The sequence below is a fragment of the Crocuta crocuta genome, unplaced genomic scaffold (genome assembly GCF_008692635.1).
Source record: "Crocuta crocuta isolate KB4526 unplaced genomic scaffold, BGI_CrCroc_1.0 scaffold176, whole genome shotgun sequence".
NCBI lineage: Eukaryota > Metazoa > Chordata > Mammalia > Carnivora > Hyaenidae > Crocuta > Crocuta crocuta.
This window is the reverse complement of record NW_027531905.1, coordinates 4,919,608-4,938,094: the sequence shown is the minus strand read 5'-3', so window position 1 is coordinate 4,938,094 and position 18,487 is coordinate 4,919,608. Positions and strand designations below refer to the sequence as shown.

Genomic DNA, 18,487 nt, shown 5'->3' with positions numbered 1-18,487 from the left:
CTGTTCCTTGAATACCAAAATGCTGCCTTCCCCGTGACAAGTCACAGTCCAGAGCTTGTCAACCAAGAGGAGACTTAAATTAGGGGTGTGGTAATTTACAATCATGGTAGCAGGGCCCATTTAGTCTTCAGGCCAAAAATAATACATGCTGTCTGTTGAGAAATTATGGTAGTTCTCATAGCTTGAGATCACCTCGACATCTTACTACGACCATTACCTTGAACTTAGGTATAATCCCTTGCCAATGACTGACTCCTCAGACCATATAATAATTATAATTGTCTTCTGTGTTTTAGTTTGTCTTTCAAAACACAATTTTTCACTTATTTTCACGTTTGTTTTTATTTTATTCCTTGCCTTCATGGTAGTAGTTATGTGCTTGGTTTTAGGTACGTGGCTATTTGATACTGTGATATTAAGAGATTTTAGAAGAAAAGGTCATCAGCTGTCTTTCTGGGCTATTCTGGGCATTTTGTACTATATTTATTTTGGGTCCAGCTTTTCCTGCCCTTGATTTCTGATTAGCTGTTCCACCTCCTGGCCGTGGCCTCTCATCTTGCTTGGAAGCTTTTCAATAGGTCTGAACTTGGATGACTGTTTTGTTTAACAAATAAACTCGATGTCAACCTTGGGGGAGAGACACACACACACACACACACACACACACACACACAGGATGGAACTCTGTCCATTAATGCTGCTGGTCCTAATGCATGGAATTCCTGGAGCAGGGAAGCCATCTTCCAATACACGCATGACCGGAAGTTGTTTCCTGCTTGAGGAGATTAGCTTTTACAAAGGGAAACATGAATCCTGGGCTGTTTGCAAAAGTGTTGGATGATCTGTGAGGTTTAAATGGTCTTCTATTTGTAACTTTTTAGAAATTAAAGAAGGATCATTTGCTTAGAGAGGTGGGCTTTTGGTTCTCCATAGTCTAAATCGGTCTTGACTGAGGTCTGGCACAGAACACCCCCTTTCAGAAGCCTGGCACCCAGATGGAGCCTCCTGTGTTGTTGGGATAGTGAGAAAAAAAAAAAAAATGAAGTATTAAGCCGGAAATAATGGGCCTTCAAGGAGTAGCAGGCCTTCAAACATAAGACTTGTACCAAGAAGAGCAGAGCAACAGCCAAAACGCCTGTTTGTGTTGACCCCCAGCACCTCTGGGCCCATTGACCCTTTCTTTTTCCTCGCCTTGTTAGCCAGCCAGCACGAGCGGCAAGACTTCTCTGAGTCTGTGGAGTGATTCTAGAGGAATAGAAAATACCGGCTAGTTCTAATGGAGTGTTGGAGGATTCAGAAAGTGATTTCTGCTCCTCACTTGGTGGTCCTCCCAGATCCTCAGAAGGTAGAGCTGAAAAAAATTAATGTGTTATGTGTGGTTGGTTCTTTGCACTCTTTACCTGATAGGATACAGTCCATTCTTGTTACTGTCGTAGTTACATTCTATAAAGTCACCGCAAATACTGAATTAGCAAATACTGGGGGCTTTATATAAGTTTAGGTTCCTGTGAGCTTCTGTCACATTTTCTCAATTGAGCAATACATAGTCTTCATCTGTGTAAGGCACCTTATTTAATATTGTTGATTCATTAACATTGAACTCGCAATGAACAGTGCTAGAACACATGCCTAAACAAAGCTTATTTAATACGTCCGTTTTTCTCTGTGAGGCGCATCACAATCTCTTTCACTTGGGAGCGCCAGACATCACTGCAGCCCTATAAGCATTTGTTTATAGTATGAACGCTGATCTGAAACAGGAAGGTGCAACATTGCCTTGTTCACCTTCAGCTGGACCGTGTTCACTGGCAGCTCAAATCTTGTACTGCTCTATGCATGAATGTCCATGAAAACACCACGAGTGTTGATTTTGGGTTTACAAATACATTTTTGTCAGTGGACAGATCCACAATATCTGTTGTGAGACATGAGAAAAGTAATCCCAATGATTGTGCCAGGGACCCTTTTCAGTCCAGCTCTACAGAGTGTGTACCAAACCAATCATTTAAGATAAAAATGAGTTGGTACTGTGACTACTCTCCAGAACGCATTTAAAAAAAATTTTTTTTTTAATGTTTTGTTTATTTCTGAGAGAGAGAGAGAGAGAGAGACAGCATGAGCAGGGGAGAGTCAGAGAGAGGGAGACACAGAATCTGAAACAGGCTCCAGGCTCTGAGCTGGCTGTCAGCGCAGAGCCCGATGCTGGGCTCGAACCCACGAACCCCGTGAGATCATGACCTGAGCCAAAGTTGGACGCTTAACTGTCTGAGCCACCCAGATGCCCCATCCAGGATGCATATTTAAACAGCCTCAGGTAAGATGAAGCCTGCTCAGGACAACTTGCCCAATTGGTGATTCCTGTTGTTGAACAAGTGACCACACTGTGGCCAGGCTTTGAACACGTAGAGAAAAGGAACACTGGTGTGTATCCTTGAGTCGTTGGCATGAAAGGTAGTAATGGCCAGCGCATAGTGGAACCCCAGTGGGTGAACGAGTACTAAAGTGAGTGAGTGCAGGAAAGAGCGAGGAGAAATCTGCTTGGTCGTGACTGATAGTCTACTTCAGGGCACCTTCGGAGTCTGAGGGGTCTTTTCAGCTTAGCTAACTTCCTGTCTTCTGCCTTTATTAAGTGGACATTTATTAAATGAAATGTTAGAGAAAGTAGAGTCTAAGAGCTGGGGTAGCATGGAGGGTATTGCAGCTGGGCTGAGAGTAGAACAGGAGTGCCACCAACCGTACTGAGAAGATGCCTTAAGGGCTAAACCTGCATTTTTTTCCTTCTTCCATCTCCCCGTGGAGCCTGGCTGGCAGTTTCTTTGCTTTGTTGCTCATATTCCTGCTACCAGCTTCTCTCCGTTTCAGTCCCCCGGCCACACTGCTGCTGGTAGAAGCCTTTCTAGAACATGGAGTTACTCCTCTCAGCATCTTGCTTCAGATTTTCATTTTCCCCATGAGATACAATTCTGGCTTAAGACAAGATCTGGCTCTATCCCTGCACTTCCGGCTTCTGTCTCTTACGCTTGCACTGAAATACATCCTGTGCTCAGCTGAACTAGACTGTTTCCCATGCATGCCTTTTAGGACTTTCGGCGGTTGCACACTGTTGTTGCCAGTGTTGTGTGCTCCTTCTCCCAGATCTTCCCCTGTGCTGTGTCCCATCCCCCCCTACAAGATGCCCATCCCCCCTACCAGCACGAGCTCTTTAAGGGAAAGGTCTATCTACTCATCTTTGTGCACAGCCTCTCAGCCTCTAGCATGTTATGTTCAGTAAATGTAGTTGAATGGGTGAATGAATCTAGCCATTATCTGGAGGATTTGGAAATACGAACACTTAAAAATAAATCTTTTTAAGTAAAAAAGAGAGGATAGAATATCTGTTTCTCCTCAAATAGAAAGATGTGAAGTTCTTTTGTTAACTAGCTTTGTCTGATGGGTAAAATTGAACTTTTCCACTCAGGAAACATCTATACTACACCATGCTCCCTGGCCCCCAATATGAATATCCAGGGACTAGACTTAATTAAAGTAGAAGCTAGTTAAATTTTATATGAGAGGAAACAACATGCAATTTTAGATATTATCTATTTCAATTATTTCCTGTAGATTAACCATTCATTTCACCAAATATTTATCACGGAGCTACTATGTCCAAGAAACGGGACCAAGGGCTTTGGAGCATGAAAAGAAAAGATAAGCAGAACACAGAGGCTTTTGTCTAGTGGGAGAGAAGGACATGGAAGCACATTTCTGTAAAACAGGATGAAACGTACACTTATTACAGGTAGTGCTATGGTAGCATAAAAAAGGGTACGATTATTTCTATCCTGCTCACTTCTATAGAAGAGCTTGAATTCAACATGAACCTTGAAAAGGTGCATTTGGGAGTAGGTAGGTAGCAGAGCAGACAAGCATGATTAGTGTGGTTCCAAAGAGAGAGGACAGTATAAGCAAAGGCACTGAGGCAAGAAAGTACAGGGAATAAGTACTGCAAGGAGGGGAATGAGTGAGTGCAGAGCATTGTAAAATAAGACTGGAAAAGTACATCAGGATGTGATTTTAGAGGGATTTAATGACTGTTTGGACTCCATTCTGTAGACACAAGGAGCTGTGGCAGAATTTTTTTTTTTTTTCTGGTGGCAGAATTTTAACAGGACGATTTTAAAAAGGAAATATGTGACAGCAGTTAGCAACAGCTAAAATTTTTAGCAGATACCGTGTGCCAGGCGCTTTTTCTAAATCCTCACCACAACACTTTAAGGCTCATACTAATAGGATCACATTTTATAGATAAAATGGAAAGCCCAGAGAGGTAAGTAACTTCCCAGGATCCACAGCGTATCTCAGGTGGACCGGAGATTTGAAGCCAGAAAATCTTATTGGTGAACGTGGGTTTTGAACCTGGGATTGAAGAGTAGGACTCCAGGAGTCTCTGAACTTTTTTGGACTTATTTGCAAAGTGTTACTATCTATGAATGTATACCTTTGTCTAAAACAAAGCTTTCGTCCTGTAAGTGGCGTACACCAAACGATGTGAATGAAGACTGGGGCGGCCGCCGGCTTTCCCCTCATGAGTCCCCAGGGTGTACAGTGCATCATATGGTGACTGTGTGCTTACGCTGCTTCTTAGATTGGAAAAAGCAGAACACTCTTGCGCTGCTCAAAATAAAAGGAAATGTCAGAAGCCATTTGCAGGAATTATTAGTACTATAAAGTGGTGGGCTGTTCCTTGATTTGCGAAAAACAGAAAATGTCCAAGTTTTTGTTTTTGTTTTTAAAAGGTTTTTTAAAGGTAAAAATGAGCTCTCCAGGCCCTGGAACTTGGGATAACAGGAAAGAGATGAGAGCTAGCTGTCCATTGGGCAAAAATCATTCTTTTAAATTTCAACAAAAGTTAGGGGTGCCCGGGTGGCTCTGTCAGTTAAGTGTCCAATTTTGACTCAGATCATGAGCTTGTGAGCTCAAGCCCCGCATCGAGCTCTGTGCTGATGGCTCAGAGCCTGGAGCTGCTTCGGATTCTGTGTCTCCCTCTCTCTCTGCCCCTCCCCTTCTTGCATTCTGTCTCTCTGTCTCTCTCTCTGTCTTTCTCTCTCTCAAAAATAAACATTAAAAATTTTTTTAAATTTCAACAAAAGCTAAATAAACTCTGGAAATCTGAAGTGTCTTTGAAAAATGCCTAGATGCTAGTCTGTTTTCAACTTTTTACAGTTAGAAGGACTTGTGGGATGAATATTTCTTCATCCAGGAGACTGCAAATTCCTTGTAGCCCATGGTGAATTCAAAGGCAGGTGCCAGTAGGAATGAATGAACCCAGACTAAAGAATTGCCTAGCTTATACCGTTTGAGAAATCCAATCAAAACCTAAGTTTTGTTTAAAGATTTTAATGCTTTAATTATGTACATCTTTAAGGTGCTCCTGTCACACAAGTATAGGACACGTAATACTTTCATACAGAGGCCTGGATTCCCTCTTCACTGGAGTTTTTCATAATATTTTTCCCATCTTTGCTTTCTCATCTTATATTTGTTTTTTTTTTTTTTTTTCCTGGTCCATTTGAAAGTAAGTTGCAGATACCATATTACTTCACTCTTAATTTCCTAATAATCAAGGACATTCTTCTATGTAGCCATAATATTCTTACTATACCTGATAAAATGATCTAATTTACAGTCTATATTCAGATTTCTCTAACTATTTGAAAAATGTGTTTTATCATAGATTTGAGAATTTGGTCAAGGATTCAGTGAAGGGTTATGAATAGCAGTTGGTCATCATGAATCTTTGGTCTCCTTTGTGAACTGTCTTGTCTCCCTGAACTGTTTTGCTTTTTCTTATTTTGTATTTCATGATGTTAACATGTTTGGATGGTCTAAGATGGCTCTGAACTGTCTTGTCTCCCTGAACTGTTTTGCTTTTTCTTATTTTGTATTTCATGATGTTAACATGTTTGGATGGTCTAAGATGGCTCTTTAGAAGAACACCTTATATTCATCTGTTTGTTGCTTTCCTCATGATTAGATTCAGGATAAACACACATTGCTAGCAGCAGTCAGTGCTTCTCTTCTGAAGGCAGTGATGTTGGTTAGGCTAAATTTAATCACTTGGTGAAAATGGTGTTCACTGGTCCTCCTCCAATGGAGGAGTACCTAATCCCCTTGATAAGTACTACTCTGCTGGGTCCTCCTTAGAGACTGTGTGCATGTCTTGTTCTCCAGTGGTTATTCACCCAATGGTTTTAGCATTTTTAAAAGTTTTTATTTAAATTCCAGTTAACGTACAGTACAGTACAATTTAGGGATATGGCACTTGCATACAATACCCGGTGTTCATCCCAGCCAGTGCTGGCATTCATTGTTGATTCCAATGTGAATCCGTTATTACCATGATGGTTGCAGTAGAGTACTAACTGAATTGTTGATTACTGGAAAAAAAGTCTCCTTTTCATCCCCATCCCTGTTTGGGGAAAATCGAGGCCCCAAAGACAGATGGTAGTGGAGTTGATTAGAGGGAAAGAGAAAAATGACTCTCTAAACCTGTATTAACAATGAATATGGCCAGTGTTTTCCTTTGTGAGTGGGTGCATGAGGAGGGAGAGATCTCTTTAGTTTTGGAGTACCGCACGCACAGTAATCATAAAGATTATTATTATTATTATCAATAAATGATGCAGGTAAGGAAAAATGAAGTTAAATTGCCATTTGATTTCCTTCTAGACTAAGAGAATTGAGCAATAATGAGATGAAGTTTCATTCAACAGCCACAATCTGAATAGATATTTGATGTTTGCCCTCCCATTTGAAAATGCCTCACAAGTCTTTCTGTATGAAGCGTATTCGATTGAAATCCAAAGGGCATCAAAACCATGGAATTCCTTAGAAAGGTGGAATAGTAAACAAATTGTTCAGTAGGGGGATTTCTTGATCTAGGTTTATAATCCTTTTGGGAATTTATCCTGAGGCTTTTGTACCCACACGACTCATGACTGGCTCACTCAGTGATTCGGTGTTATCTGATGAGGATCTTATTTCACTTTTGAAAGCAGGGTGTTGTTCTCTTTGTTGGGGTCTGAGAGGGTAGCAGGAAAAGACTCTAGGCAGTGCAACATAAACCCTCCCCATCCATTCTGAAATTAGAGAGTCTACTGCATGAAGTAGAATTTCTTCCACTTGTCACTCGTAATGAAGGCTTATTTTTGAAGCAGTTAGCTACCCCTCCTGCCTGAACAAAATCGTTCTTAACTATTAGGGTATAGACCTTACCAGGCAGTCTTATGAATCACGTAGAATTTGTGTCAGTTTTTCTTTCTTTGTTAAGAGGATTTGGGGCACTGTTTTTGTGACCAGGTATATGTAGACCTTTGCATCCTCCGGAGCCAGGAACTTGAACATTCTGTTCTTTAAGTCTGGAGAAAATGGTTTTGCCCTTGATTTGCTGGTATGGTACACACACTTTTCTCTCATGGGGATCCTGCTGAGTAAGAAATCGACATGGGGTGGTCTATACAATTTACATTAGTCTATCCTATTCTGTGTGTGGAGGGAGCTGAATACTCTACATTTCTTGATAAGCTTTCACTGTATTCTGGCTCATAATGATGTTGTAGATTCTAGAATATGAATGCTTAACACTAGTTCAAGCAACTGAGCTGTATGGGGTTCAAGGTTGAGTAGTTCACTTGAAGGAATGGTTTTCGTTTTGAGATAATGCGATCCCAAAATTTATTGGTTAAGTCGTTTAGCATGAGTCTGAAAAGTGCAATCATTCTAGCGTGAGGTTATAGCAAAGATTGGATCTTTCAGTGACCATTTCCATTTTGCTCTTGGTCCTTTTGATTTATAAGTGGGTCTCTTCCAGCCCCAGCCCCACATGTGTGACATAAAGCAGAGAACCTGGTCATAGTTTGGCATGAAGCTAATAGCTTCACAGCATATTTGACACGATGATGAACAAGGAGGTGTTCAAATATTCCTATTTTTTAAACACGTGGACTTGGTCTCTGAGATGTAGCATGATAACCCCAAAGAATATGTAGAATTTGAATTCTTTACAAAGAATATTTGTTGTAAAGGCTTATGAAATACATTGTTTGAATTTTAGAGATAGGTTCATACCTGTCAAGCAGGTTTATTAGAACACCAAGAATTAAGCACAGATATGTAAGATGTCTTGCTAATGAACAGGGCTTCTTATTCACTGTGGGCAGTCTTTTGAAGTAGCTCATTGTGTTTGAGTTTTTCTTAGAGCTCGACTTAACTACTAGAGAAAGAGGGAAAATACCAGAGCTCTGGTTACAAGCGCCCTGATGATAGAAGAGGTCATCTTTTAGGCATATCATACATCTAGTCTAAGGCAACATTGAGGCTCCATGTTTATTTGTTGAATTAACGTTTCATACTTGTTGCTCAATTCCTCTGATCTTAGGTTTCTCAGTCTGCAGGTCACCGCCTCTCTTGGTCTTTCACGGGTTGCCATTTTCTTCCAGTCTCCTCGCTTTCTCCTCCCATTCCTGCCCTTAACCCTGCTCGCCCTAACTTTTAACTTAATTAACAACTCTAAGTTGTTGTATTTCACTTTCCAAAAAAATTGTATAGGAGAAAGTTTAAAGAAATAGGATATAGTCAAATCGTTTAAAAAATGATGTAAAGACAGACCACTCTGTACCAGACACTGTAACAGTAAAAAGGAACTAAGAAGTTGGTTTGTAGGTAAAATATTTGGATAGAGTACTGAAAAGTACAAGTCATGGTATGAGGGTGGCAGGAAGGGGCCTGGGGAACAGCTTAAGGAAGGGCACGGCCAGCTACACCTGGAAGCATCGTTCTTGACTTTATAGTAACCTGAGAGCCACATCTTTAAGGGCAGATTCCCCAGGCAGTGGGGGAACTTGAAAAGGCAATGGGGAGGCATCCTCCAGGGGATGGAGAAGGTAAACTCCGTGTTCTATGTGTTGGCCCCTATGAGAAGTATGGGTGTCCTTTTGGGGAATGCGGTGAATATAGATGAAGATCTGGAAAGGGCAACACATTGTGAATGCTACCCGATGTGGTGGATATGCTGCAGTTTGGGAAGCAGTGCATGGGGGAAGCTGGAAGGAAGGGAATGAAAATCATGAACAGGTGCGGTAATGGTACTTAAAGTTGTGGTGAAGTCAAAGAGCGAGTGGAGGTGGAGCAGCATGTTCGAGTGAGTTAGTCAGATGGGAAGATATTCTCAGAGAAGTGGATAAAGTGAGAAGGCTGCCTGTGAAGAAACTCAGGATGTGACTGTGAGCATATATTGCTGAGAAGGCCCTATTTGAGTCTTTCCTTCCCATTGTGCTGTCGGCCTTGGGCAATATCGTCCCCAGTGTCTCTCACACATAACCAGCCTGAAATGCACGCTTTAGTGCCACACTCACTTATCCAGCAGGGTAAAGTCCTCCACCTTATTAAGCCTCTAACCCTTGGTTTCAGCTCAGGTCATGATCCGTCATGGGTTCGATCCCTGCATTGGGCTCTGTGCTGATAGCTACAGAGCCTGCGTGGGATTCTCTCTCTTCCTTCCTCTCTCTCTTCCCCTCCCTTGCTTGCTCCCTCTCAAACAAATAAACATTAAAAAAATGTCTTCTACCTTAAACTAGCCACATTTATAACTCAAGCAACCTTATATATGAAACCTTTTAAAATCAACCTCTTTATGTCGAATTATTTTGTAGTGTTCAGTGTTTTATACAGACTAGTTATCACCCATAATCTTTTTATAGTCATGTTTGCATGGCTTTATTTCTTAAATAATAAGCCTCCTGAGCCCAAGGATGGTTTAGTAAGTTAGAAAAGTGCTTGGAACTTCTGTGTGCTAAATGTTTGTGGAAGGAAGGGAAAAAGAGAAGAAAGAAGGAGAAAAGGGAGTTTCAGTTGAGGGAAGGGAGGAATTTGAGGCCAAAGACTCATATGCTGTAAGCACAGGAACTCTGGAGGGTCATAAGCTGATAGAAGGGGCAGGTTCTTGGGTAAATATGTGGGTGAATAAGGAGGAGGTAGTGGTCCTGGGGAAGTGAATTGATAACAGTAACAAGGAGAGATCAGGGCAAAAGGTTGAGAGGTGAGCACAGCCTACCTTAAAGAAGTTGAGATTTGGAGGAAAGTTTAATGACATTTGCAAAGCCGTCGCACACAGTACGGTGGGGAAGGGGCTGTAACAGGACTTGGTTGAATCAAGATCTTCTGAAACCCATACCTTTTGGTAAATATTGCTCCTGTGTGGGAAATATTTCAGTGAGAATTACTCTTAAGCTCTCACTCTTGGATGTCCCATGGCTTGAGGTTTCTGGGGAGATCCTCCGGAGGATGAATATCCACAGCTACAGCAAAATTATGTATCAATAAAGTGCTTGCTTTATCTCATCAGTTCTCACAACAACCCAGTGGGGTATCCTTCCCATCATATGAATGAGGAGGGTTAGACCTGGAGTGGCTAAGTAGCACCCCCAGTCCTCACATTCCTCCTGAGTGGGCCACTTACTCTAGCCAACACGGCACAATCTAGACCCAGTCATGTCCCCAGGGAACATCAGATCCGCCGTCTGAATTCCTGAAACACCGCCAATTGAACTCCGCTTCCTGAATGACTCAGTATCCTCTGCCACTTGCTTGAGCCCTTGAAGTTCAACCCAAACCACACTACCATCTTGGGAATCTGATGGGTTATACTGCTGCCTCCTGAAAATGGGCATTTGGGTTAATATTAAAATAGGTTAAAATATTAAAATATAAGAGGGTAAAAATACAGTAAGAATGGGGGGCAGAGGAGGGAAAAAGAAAAAAAAGCTTGAAGGCAAGTTAGGAAGGATACTACTACTTAAAATTCGCAGAGAATATATCTCAGTCTTCTAGACCACCTCTGTACGTTCAGCCTGAATCAAGATGGTGAGCTGGATGGAGGAAGACATGACTAATAAGAACATGTGTTGTGTTTATTGGAAAAAAACTCATGGGGATTGTAGACTAGAGGCTATCCGAAAGTTAAAGAATCTGGCGATAGTGTCCTAATTCAGGGGAATCTTGGGGTTGGATTCTCTTGCTTCTGTGAGAGAGTCTTCTCTTTTGTGCCAGCTGATAACAGCGCTCAGTGGCCTCCTCCGGGTGTTGTCTCCTGAGAAATGAAAAGAGGACTTGCTCCCTCAGCCAGCGGAAGACCCACCTCAAGTTCACGCAGGAGGTGGCCCGTGTGCTGGCATGAGCATCCTTCTCTGGCTGATCCGATGAGACTGAGGACGTGTCTAGAGTGCTTCTTGTCCTCTGGCTGCGAGTTGCCTGGTTTGTCATCTGCCAAGACGATGAATGACTAAAGACATATAATCTGGACAACAGCGGGACCGATACCTACCCGTTCATGGAATTGAAATCCTTTTATCAAAAATAATCCAACTGTAAATGCAAAGATTTTTTTTTTTAATATCTATACATTTTTGAGAGACAGGGCAGGAGCAGGGAGGGGCAGAGAGAGAGAGGAAGACATAGAATCTGATGCAGGCTCCAGGCTCTGAGCTGTCAGCAGGAGCCCAACACAGGGCTCGAACCCAGGAACCATGAGAGCATGACCTGAAGTTGGATGCTTATCCGACTGAGCCACCCAGACCTCCACCCCCCACCACGTAAATGTAAAATTTAAATCCTCATTAATACTTAAACACATACATAAACAATGTTAGTTTTTTCTTAAATTTCCTACCCTCTTTTCTCCTTCAATGCTCCTCAGTATTTCCCCGTCAGCTCCACCCTGACCCCTTTCCTTGGTGTTAGCCTTCTCCCTCCCTTTCCTGGCCTGTCAGACACTGAGGGGACGTGGCCCTGCTTCAGACCAGGTAGTAATACTCCATGTTCCAAACGGGTACCCCCCACCCCAACCAGGCCTGTTCCCTTCTTGCCTGTGGGGCACCTCTGTGCTCACCTCAGTAAGTTTGCGTTCCTGAAGTCTTGGAGGGGTGTGTGGAAACTGGCTGGTCTCTCTGTGCTGGCAGGGGTTGGGCAAGTATCGGCAAGTATCATGTTCTTGATGACTGACCTGAGCTCCATCTGGAGGGGAACTGCTGAGCAATTGGAGATCTTCCTTTGGAGCAGATTCAGGGAATGCAGAGTCCTCTTCATTGGCTTTTTGATTTTTCAGAAGTTTCTCTAGCTTTTGCACAAGACTGTCCAGTTTGCTGAGAGTCAGTTGTGTGTTCTCTTCGGGGCACTTGTCTACCCACCAGTTGACTCCATTTATGTCCCAATTAGCTATGGAGTCTGAACTGTTAGAGCCCTCATCAACGTCCCAGGCCAGCGTGATGCTTAGTTTGCAAAATTGCTTTGGGTCGTCCTGAATTTGGTCTCGTCTCCTCAGGAGTCTGCCTGTACTTTCAGTCTTCCATGTCCCTTGAATAGGGGGGTCAAGGATTGAAGGACCCTTGGAAGATGTGTCTTCACGGGAGAAGGGGTTCTTGTAGGAGAAGGTGTCTTCGCAGGGGAAATAGCCCACAGAGAGGCTCAGGTTTGATTCAGAGCTCCAGTCTGTGGTGGTAGTTCCATCGCTGCTGGAGGAGGAGAGTGCCATGGAGTTGAAGCGCTCCAGCCTTAGGTCTCTCTCATCTCAGGAATCCTTTAAAGAAAGAAAGAGAAAAATATATGGGAATCCTTTAAAGAAAGAAAGAAAAAAAAAAAGATGGGATTAGGGGAGAAGAAGAGGGAAGTTCTGATACTTGAGCAATAACATTATTCATTCCATTTTCTATTTGTAACTATCCTATTCTGGTAGAATTTCATCCTATTTTTGTATTCTTTAATGAAGGGCAGAAAAGGCCACCCCCTCCCTGAAAAAATTTCTTTGTATAACAACCCTTTCTACTAATCCTCTCCACCTGATACTACTCATCATCTGTCTTGCTACAGTTGAAAGAACTTGAATTATAAAAGAAAAAATGATCATTGTATAAAATTTGAAAAATACAGAGAAGTATAAAGGTGAAATTACATATGCTTATGATCCCACTGTCTAGAGATATTGGTAACCATCACTGACAACATTTTGGTGGACTTCCCTTTCTTTATCTGTACACGTGTACATGTGTATTTGTATGTATCTGTACACACATATACATATCTAAGTGGATGTCACATCAGCTGTTGAAAGTGAGGTTCTTATGTTTTATAGCATCCCCTAGAGTAAACATATATATGGCTATTCTGTCATTTTTTTCCACTTTATTGATGATCATCCTTGTCAATAAATCTTTGGGTTTCTCTCTATATCTGTGTGGCTTTAATGGATCAAAGATCATAGACATATTAAAGGTTTCTGGTAATTGATATCAAATGCTTTCCAGAAAGGTTATAGCATTTTGTTGCCCATCTTCCCACCATCTGTTGGCACTTTTTAGTCCAGCTTTTTTTGTGGTGCCCCCAGTAGGTAAGTGGGGGTGGAAGAACAGTGTGCACACATGCATGCATGCACACACACACACACACGCACACTCTGTCATGCCCTCCTCAGGTGGCTCCCCACATGAAAAAGGCGCTGCCAGCTCCTGAGCCATAAACTGGGGATGTTAAAAATCCTTCAGATCCCAACTCTCAGAGGCTACAGGTTCAACTGCCAGAAGTCTGTGTTCTGAGACTGTTGGTTACTATGGCAACCCAAGGACCCAAGTTATAGTCAGAAATGTGGAAAAAAGGGGGGAAAAAGGGATAGAAAGCCACAAGAGCTGTCCCCTTGCTTCTAAACTATTCTGTGCCCATCTCCTCCCAAGCTGAAGAGGATCCCTCCTGAGGGCAGAAGGACAAACGTGACGGCGGTTCCTGTCCTGTGGGCGTGTAAGAGAGTTCCTGTCTTAAGGGAGTTTAGATCCTGTTTGGTGAGATGCACATAAACAGCCAGTTGTAGGACAGAATGGTGCATGTAGCACAGGACTTAAAAATAATGTCATGGGAGAATAAAAGGAGGGGCCTCTTGCAGCCACGGTGAGATTGGGGTGGGGGTATCAGGAAAGGACTTCTGGAGGAGATGACTTCTGATCTGAGCATTTATGGGGGAGTACAAGATAGTGGAGTCAAAAGTGGTAGGGGTCCAGGGAGAGGGCCTTCCAGAGAGGGGACAGCTTGAGCAATGACACTTGGGTGACAAACAGCCGACTGTGTGGGAGATCACGTATGGTGAGGTACAGGTGAGCCAGTGAGAACCAATCAGAAGGCCTTCCACCCTTGTTCTCTTGTTAAAGAACTGGGAAGTTTTCCTGTGAGGCTGTCCTCAGGATGGTGGTATTCAGTTATTGGGCATTCTTCCAGGTAATTCAAAATATATTGAAATACTTGGCTTGATTAACTCAAAACTTCCAATGGACTGGGCAGCATGGATGTTACTGGTTGGCTTTCATGAGAATGGGATCAGTAGGTTTATACCATTTTCTCCTTGGAGTTCCCCATCTAAGCTTTTGCCTTATTGCGAGATTAAGTCTGCATTTTTAAATACCAGTTCTGTTACCAGGATCTCTGACCAGTTCTGTTAACTGCCTCCAATAACATGAGGTCTCTTGGTCCTTCTGGAATTGGAAGCAGCCTCCTTTTTGTTGACCAAGCCTCTCACCTCCCAGGCTGCTCTTTCCTTCACCACTCTCATGAGTTCTTCCCTTTCCAATGGCGTCATGAAATTATTTGAGAATTGATCAGATTATAGCTCCCAGTGAGGACTAAATGACCCTTAGGCCTCACGGCTATAGTGTTCTCAGTAGGTAACTCATAGGTAGAAGTAGTAAATCTTTCATTGTTTCCAAATGTGGGTCATGTAGGATCAAAGGCTCTTGGTTGCATAGACTAAACCAAAAAAACTTTTCTATGAGCAAAATTATCTTGGTAAATTAGTTACAATAACCCCAGTTTAGTCTAAACTGTGAGGCCATACGATAGTGCTTTCAGGTCTGTTCAGTGGTTTTCAGGACGGGAATAGGGCACCTACTCAGTTTCCTAGAGACAAAGCACATGTGCACTTTCAACAAGTATATTCTTTTTTTTGTTTGTTTGTTTTTAAGTTTGTTTATTTTTGAAAGAGAGAGAACACAAGTGTGGGAGGGGCAGAAGGAGAGAGAGGGAGACACAGAATGTGAAGCAGGCTCAAGGCTCCGAGTTGAGCCCAATGCAAGGGCTTGAACCCACGAGCTGTGAGATCATGACCTGGGCCGAAGTTGGATGCTCAACCGACTGAACCACTCAGGCACCCCTGAACAAGTATATTCTTAAATAAATATTGATTAGATTTCCTTTGGTCTGGTTTTGTTTTTGTTTTTGTTTTTTAATTCCAAGTTTTAAATAGCATTAAAAGAAAACATAAGGTTTTGCATTGGTCAAAAAAGAGGCATGGATTTAAACACACACACACACACACACACAGGAAAAAAGCCAAGAAACACAGGTTTGACTTAAAAGAACCTCAACTCATTGGAATTTATCAGTTGCTTAAGATCTTTTCCAAATATTGTTTTGTCTTTATTTCCATTTAACAAGGTTACATTTAAAGCTTGCCGTGACTCAAGTTTTTCACTGTTGTATTGGTTTAAACTTTAGGTTCTGTTAAAAAGGATTGTCTGAGGCAACTCTGTTTCAAGATTTGAAGTTGGGGAGAAACTGTACATTCTTACCCAACAGCTGGCAAGTGGCCACAACTCTGATGAGTGGTTGGGGACCTAGATTAATCCTGGGGGGTGAAGTCAGTGGTCCTGTTTGTCAGGAGAAACTAATTTGGCTGCATTTTTTTTTTATCTTTTGAAATTATGAAATATTTTAGCCATATGAAAAGTTATCACTGACTGATATACACTAAGGACACAGCACCACTTCTGTGATAGTCTCACCCATAATGTATAATCTCAGCCTGAGAATGAGACCGTATCAGACAAACCCCAATTGTGAGACATTCGTCAAAGGAGCTGACAAGTGTCAAGGTCATAAAAGACCAGGAAAGACTGAAAAACTGTCAAAGACTACAGAATACCAAGGAGAAATAACTACTAGTGCACATGCTATTGTAGAACAGGAAAAGAACATCAATGGAAAAAATAGAGTGATTTCATTATGTTCTTTATTTTAGTTAATAGTATTCTATCAAAGTTAATCTCCTGGTCTAATCGTTGTACTGGGTGCACAAGATGTTGATATTAGAGGGAGTGGGTTGGGGGGATGGATGGAATCTGTGTTTGCGACTTCTGTGTAAGTCTAACATATGGGCAAAATATAAAGTTTTGAAAGAATACATAAAAGTATAGTAAATCATGTAAGAAACACCTATATACTTACCAGTTCGGTCAAGTCTTAATATTTCGCCATATTTGATTTTTTTTTTTGAAGAGAAAAAAACATCCTAGATAAAACTTAAACCCCTTTATATTTCTCCCTTTTCCCTTCTACCCCACTTCTCCCATGATCACTCTCTTGAATTTGAAGTTTATTTACTTTACACATGTTTTAATACCATCTTTTTACATATTAATATGTTTTATTTTTGGAGACAAAAACCATTGCAAATATACATTTACTTAATACCACAGAACTGTACACTAAAAAATAGTTGAGTTGGTGAAATTTATGTTATATGTATTTTACCACACACACACACAAAGTTGAGAGGGAGTAAAAAAAAAAAAAAACAAAACCAGTGTAAATAGATTACAGGATATGTTTTTTAAAAAACAGGAAGTCCCCCTTATTCCCGTAGCTTGTTTTGTTTTATAGGAATTATTGTGACAGGGGCATCCTTCTTCCAAATCAAATTCTTAGCTGAAATATTTAGTGTTTATCTTTGGGGGTGGAGAGAGGGCAGGGTACAGTTTCCTACACTCTACTTGTATGTTTATTCCCAACAGACAAAACCTTACCAAAGCTCATGCACCTAATTAAAGAAGAATGGTGTTTTGGTTTAAAGCAAAGTTAAATGTTCTTAAGCCTCTGAAGATGCCGCACACTGTGCTGGGTAATTTCACATGCTTGGTCATTTAATTTTCATGACAATTGTCTGAGTTGTGTATTTTTTGCCCCCATCTTAACTTCTTGCGCAGCTCAGACCACCCAGATCTGCCTTCAGAGTCGAGAGGCCCTCTGGACCTAGGCTGCTGAGAACTAGCCTCAGCTGATTATATGTTGTGGGCTGATACGCCTAGTGGACAGTGGCAATAGGTGAGAGCTATAGACCTCCCACATACAAGCATTCAAAAAAATTTTTTTAATGTTTATTTTTTAGAGAGAGAAAGGGGGGAGGGGCAGAGAGAGGGAGACACAGAATTTGAAGCAGGCTTCAGGCTCCACGCTGTGAGCACAAGAGCCCGACGGGGCTTGAACTCGCAAACTGCGAGATCATGACCTGAGCTGAAGTCGGAGCTTAACCAACGGAGCCACCCAGGTGCCCCCATACAAGCATTTTTAAATTTTTTAAAAATGTTTTTTATTTATTTCTGAGAGAGAGAGACAGCGTGAGCAGGGCAGGGTCAGAGAGAGAGGGAGACAAAGAGTCTGAAACAGGCTCCAGGCTCTGAGCTGGCTGTCATCACACAGCCCGACGCGGGGCTTGAACGCACAAACCGTGAGATCATGACCTGAGCCGAAGTCGGACGCCCAGCTGACTGAGCCACCCAGGCGCCCCACAAGCATTTTTAATACACAGGCACAAAAGCATCACACAGTCATCTTTTGTAAGCTCCAGAACTGTGCCATCCAACAGTAGCTACTGTGCCATGTAGCTACTAGCCACATGTGGCAATTAAAATTAAATTAATACTTTGGTTCTTCAGTCCTACGAGCCAAATTTCAAGTGCCTAGTGACTGCTCGTAACTAGTGGCTAGTTTATCACTGGGCAAACAAAACATTCCCATCATTGCAGGAAAGTTGTGTTGGACAGAGCTCCTCTAGAAGGTCCCTATGCTGTGTCCTTTTGTGCATTTGGGTAGCACCCTGAACAGAAAGTTTCATTAGAGGCCGATGGGACAATATTCTAGCATCAGGGTTTAGCTTTCTGATCAGGATCAGGTGACAGTATTTCCTCGAAAGCATCTAGAAACAGGACTGGTGGGAGTCTTCCGCTAAGGGCACCATTTTGAAAGATTTAGACAACTGAGTTGGATTGATTCTTACTCCCGCTTAAGCATACAGAGAATATCTGTGCAGTACTCACAGCTCTCATGAATACTGTTTGGTCTCAGAAAAATCATTTGTGGCAGCTATTATACTAAACAATAATCCTCTGGTGTTCAGCAGATAATTGACTTGATTTTCTGTTTATGTGAGCTTTTGATTAGTCATTTGAGTGCTAACTGCCCCAGAGTATAGGTAAAAACAAATAATCCCCTTTGTATCACAACTGCCTTTGTTGAAGTATTTTGGAAAATGGCAGGCACTGTAACAGCCTGTATAGGGACTGTCTCATCCAGTCCTCGCAACAGCCCTTCCCGTAGACGTTGCTGATATTAAGCTTATTTTGGACCGGATTTAATTCCC

The 18,487-nt window shown here is 42.0% G+C and overlaps 2 protein-coding genes across 12 annotated transcripts in view; one reads left to right on the top strand and one right to left on the bottom strand.

Annotated features, from left to right (window-relative positions):
- The window catches only part of PPFIBP1 (PPFIB scaffold protein 1), a 174,919-nt gene that overhangs the window by 66,133 nt on the left and 90,299 nt on the right, over positions 1 to 18,487 (top strand). The window lies entirely within an intron of this gene.
- Positions 10,349 to 13,586, bottom strand: CUNH12orf71 (chromosome unknown C12orf71 homolog). Of its 3 annotated transcripts, none has more exons than XM_077774537.1 (4): positions 13,484 to 13,586; positions 11,927 to 12,613; positions 11,177 to 11,301; positions 10,349 to 10,695 (listed from the first exon to the last, which is right to left on the bottom strand). In XM_077774537.1, the coding sequence occupies exons 2-4, from the start codon at positions 12,566 to 12,568 to the stop codon at positions 10,500 to 10,502; spliced, it is 963 nt and encodes a 320-aa protein (XP_077630663.1). In that variant the 5' UTR covers positions 12,569 to 12,613; positions 13,484 to 13,586; the 3' UTR covers positions 10,349 to 10,499. The 3 variants fall into 3 exon arrangements, with proteins under 3 accessions (XP_077630663.1, XP_077630664.1, XP_077630665.1); XM_077774538.1 differs by having other exon boundaries at positions 13,517 to 13,586; XM_077774539.1 differs by lacking the exon at positions 10,349 to 10,695 and having other exon boundaries at positions 10,932 to 11,301.

Bases quoted from the DNA above. Each gene is read 5' to 3' on its own strand.
- CUNH12orf71 (XM_077774537.1), bottom strand. From the start codon at position 12,568: ATGGCACTCTCCTCCTCCAGCAGCGATGGAACTACCACCACAGACTGG. The intron at 11,302-11,926 runs GTGAGCACAGAG...TCGTCTTGGCAG, and splicing joins AGGAACGCAAACTTACTGAG to ATGACAAACCAGGCAACTCG. The intron at 10,696-11,176 runs GTGGGTCTTCCG...GCCCATTTTCAG, and splicing joins ACCTCCTGCGTGAACTTGAG to GAGGCAGCAGTATAACCCAT.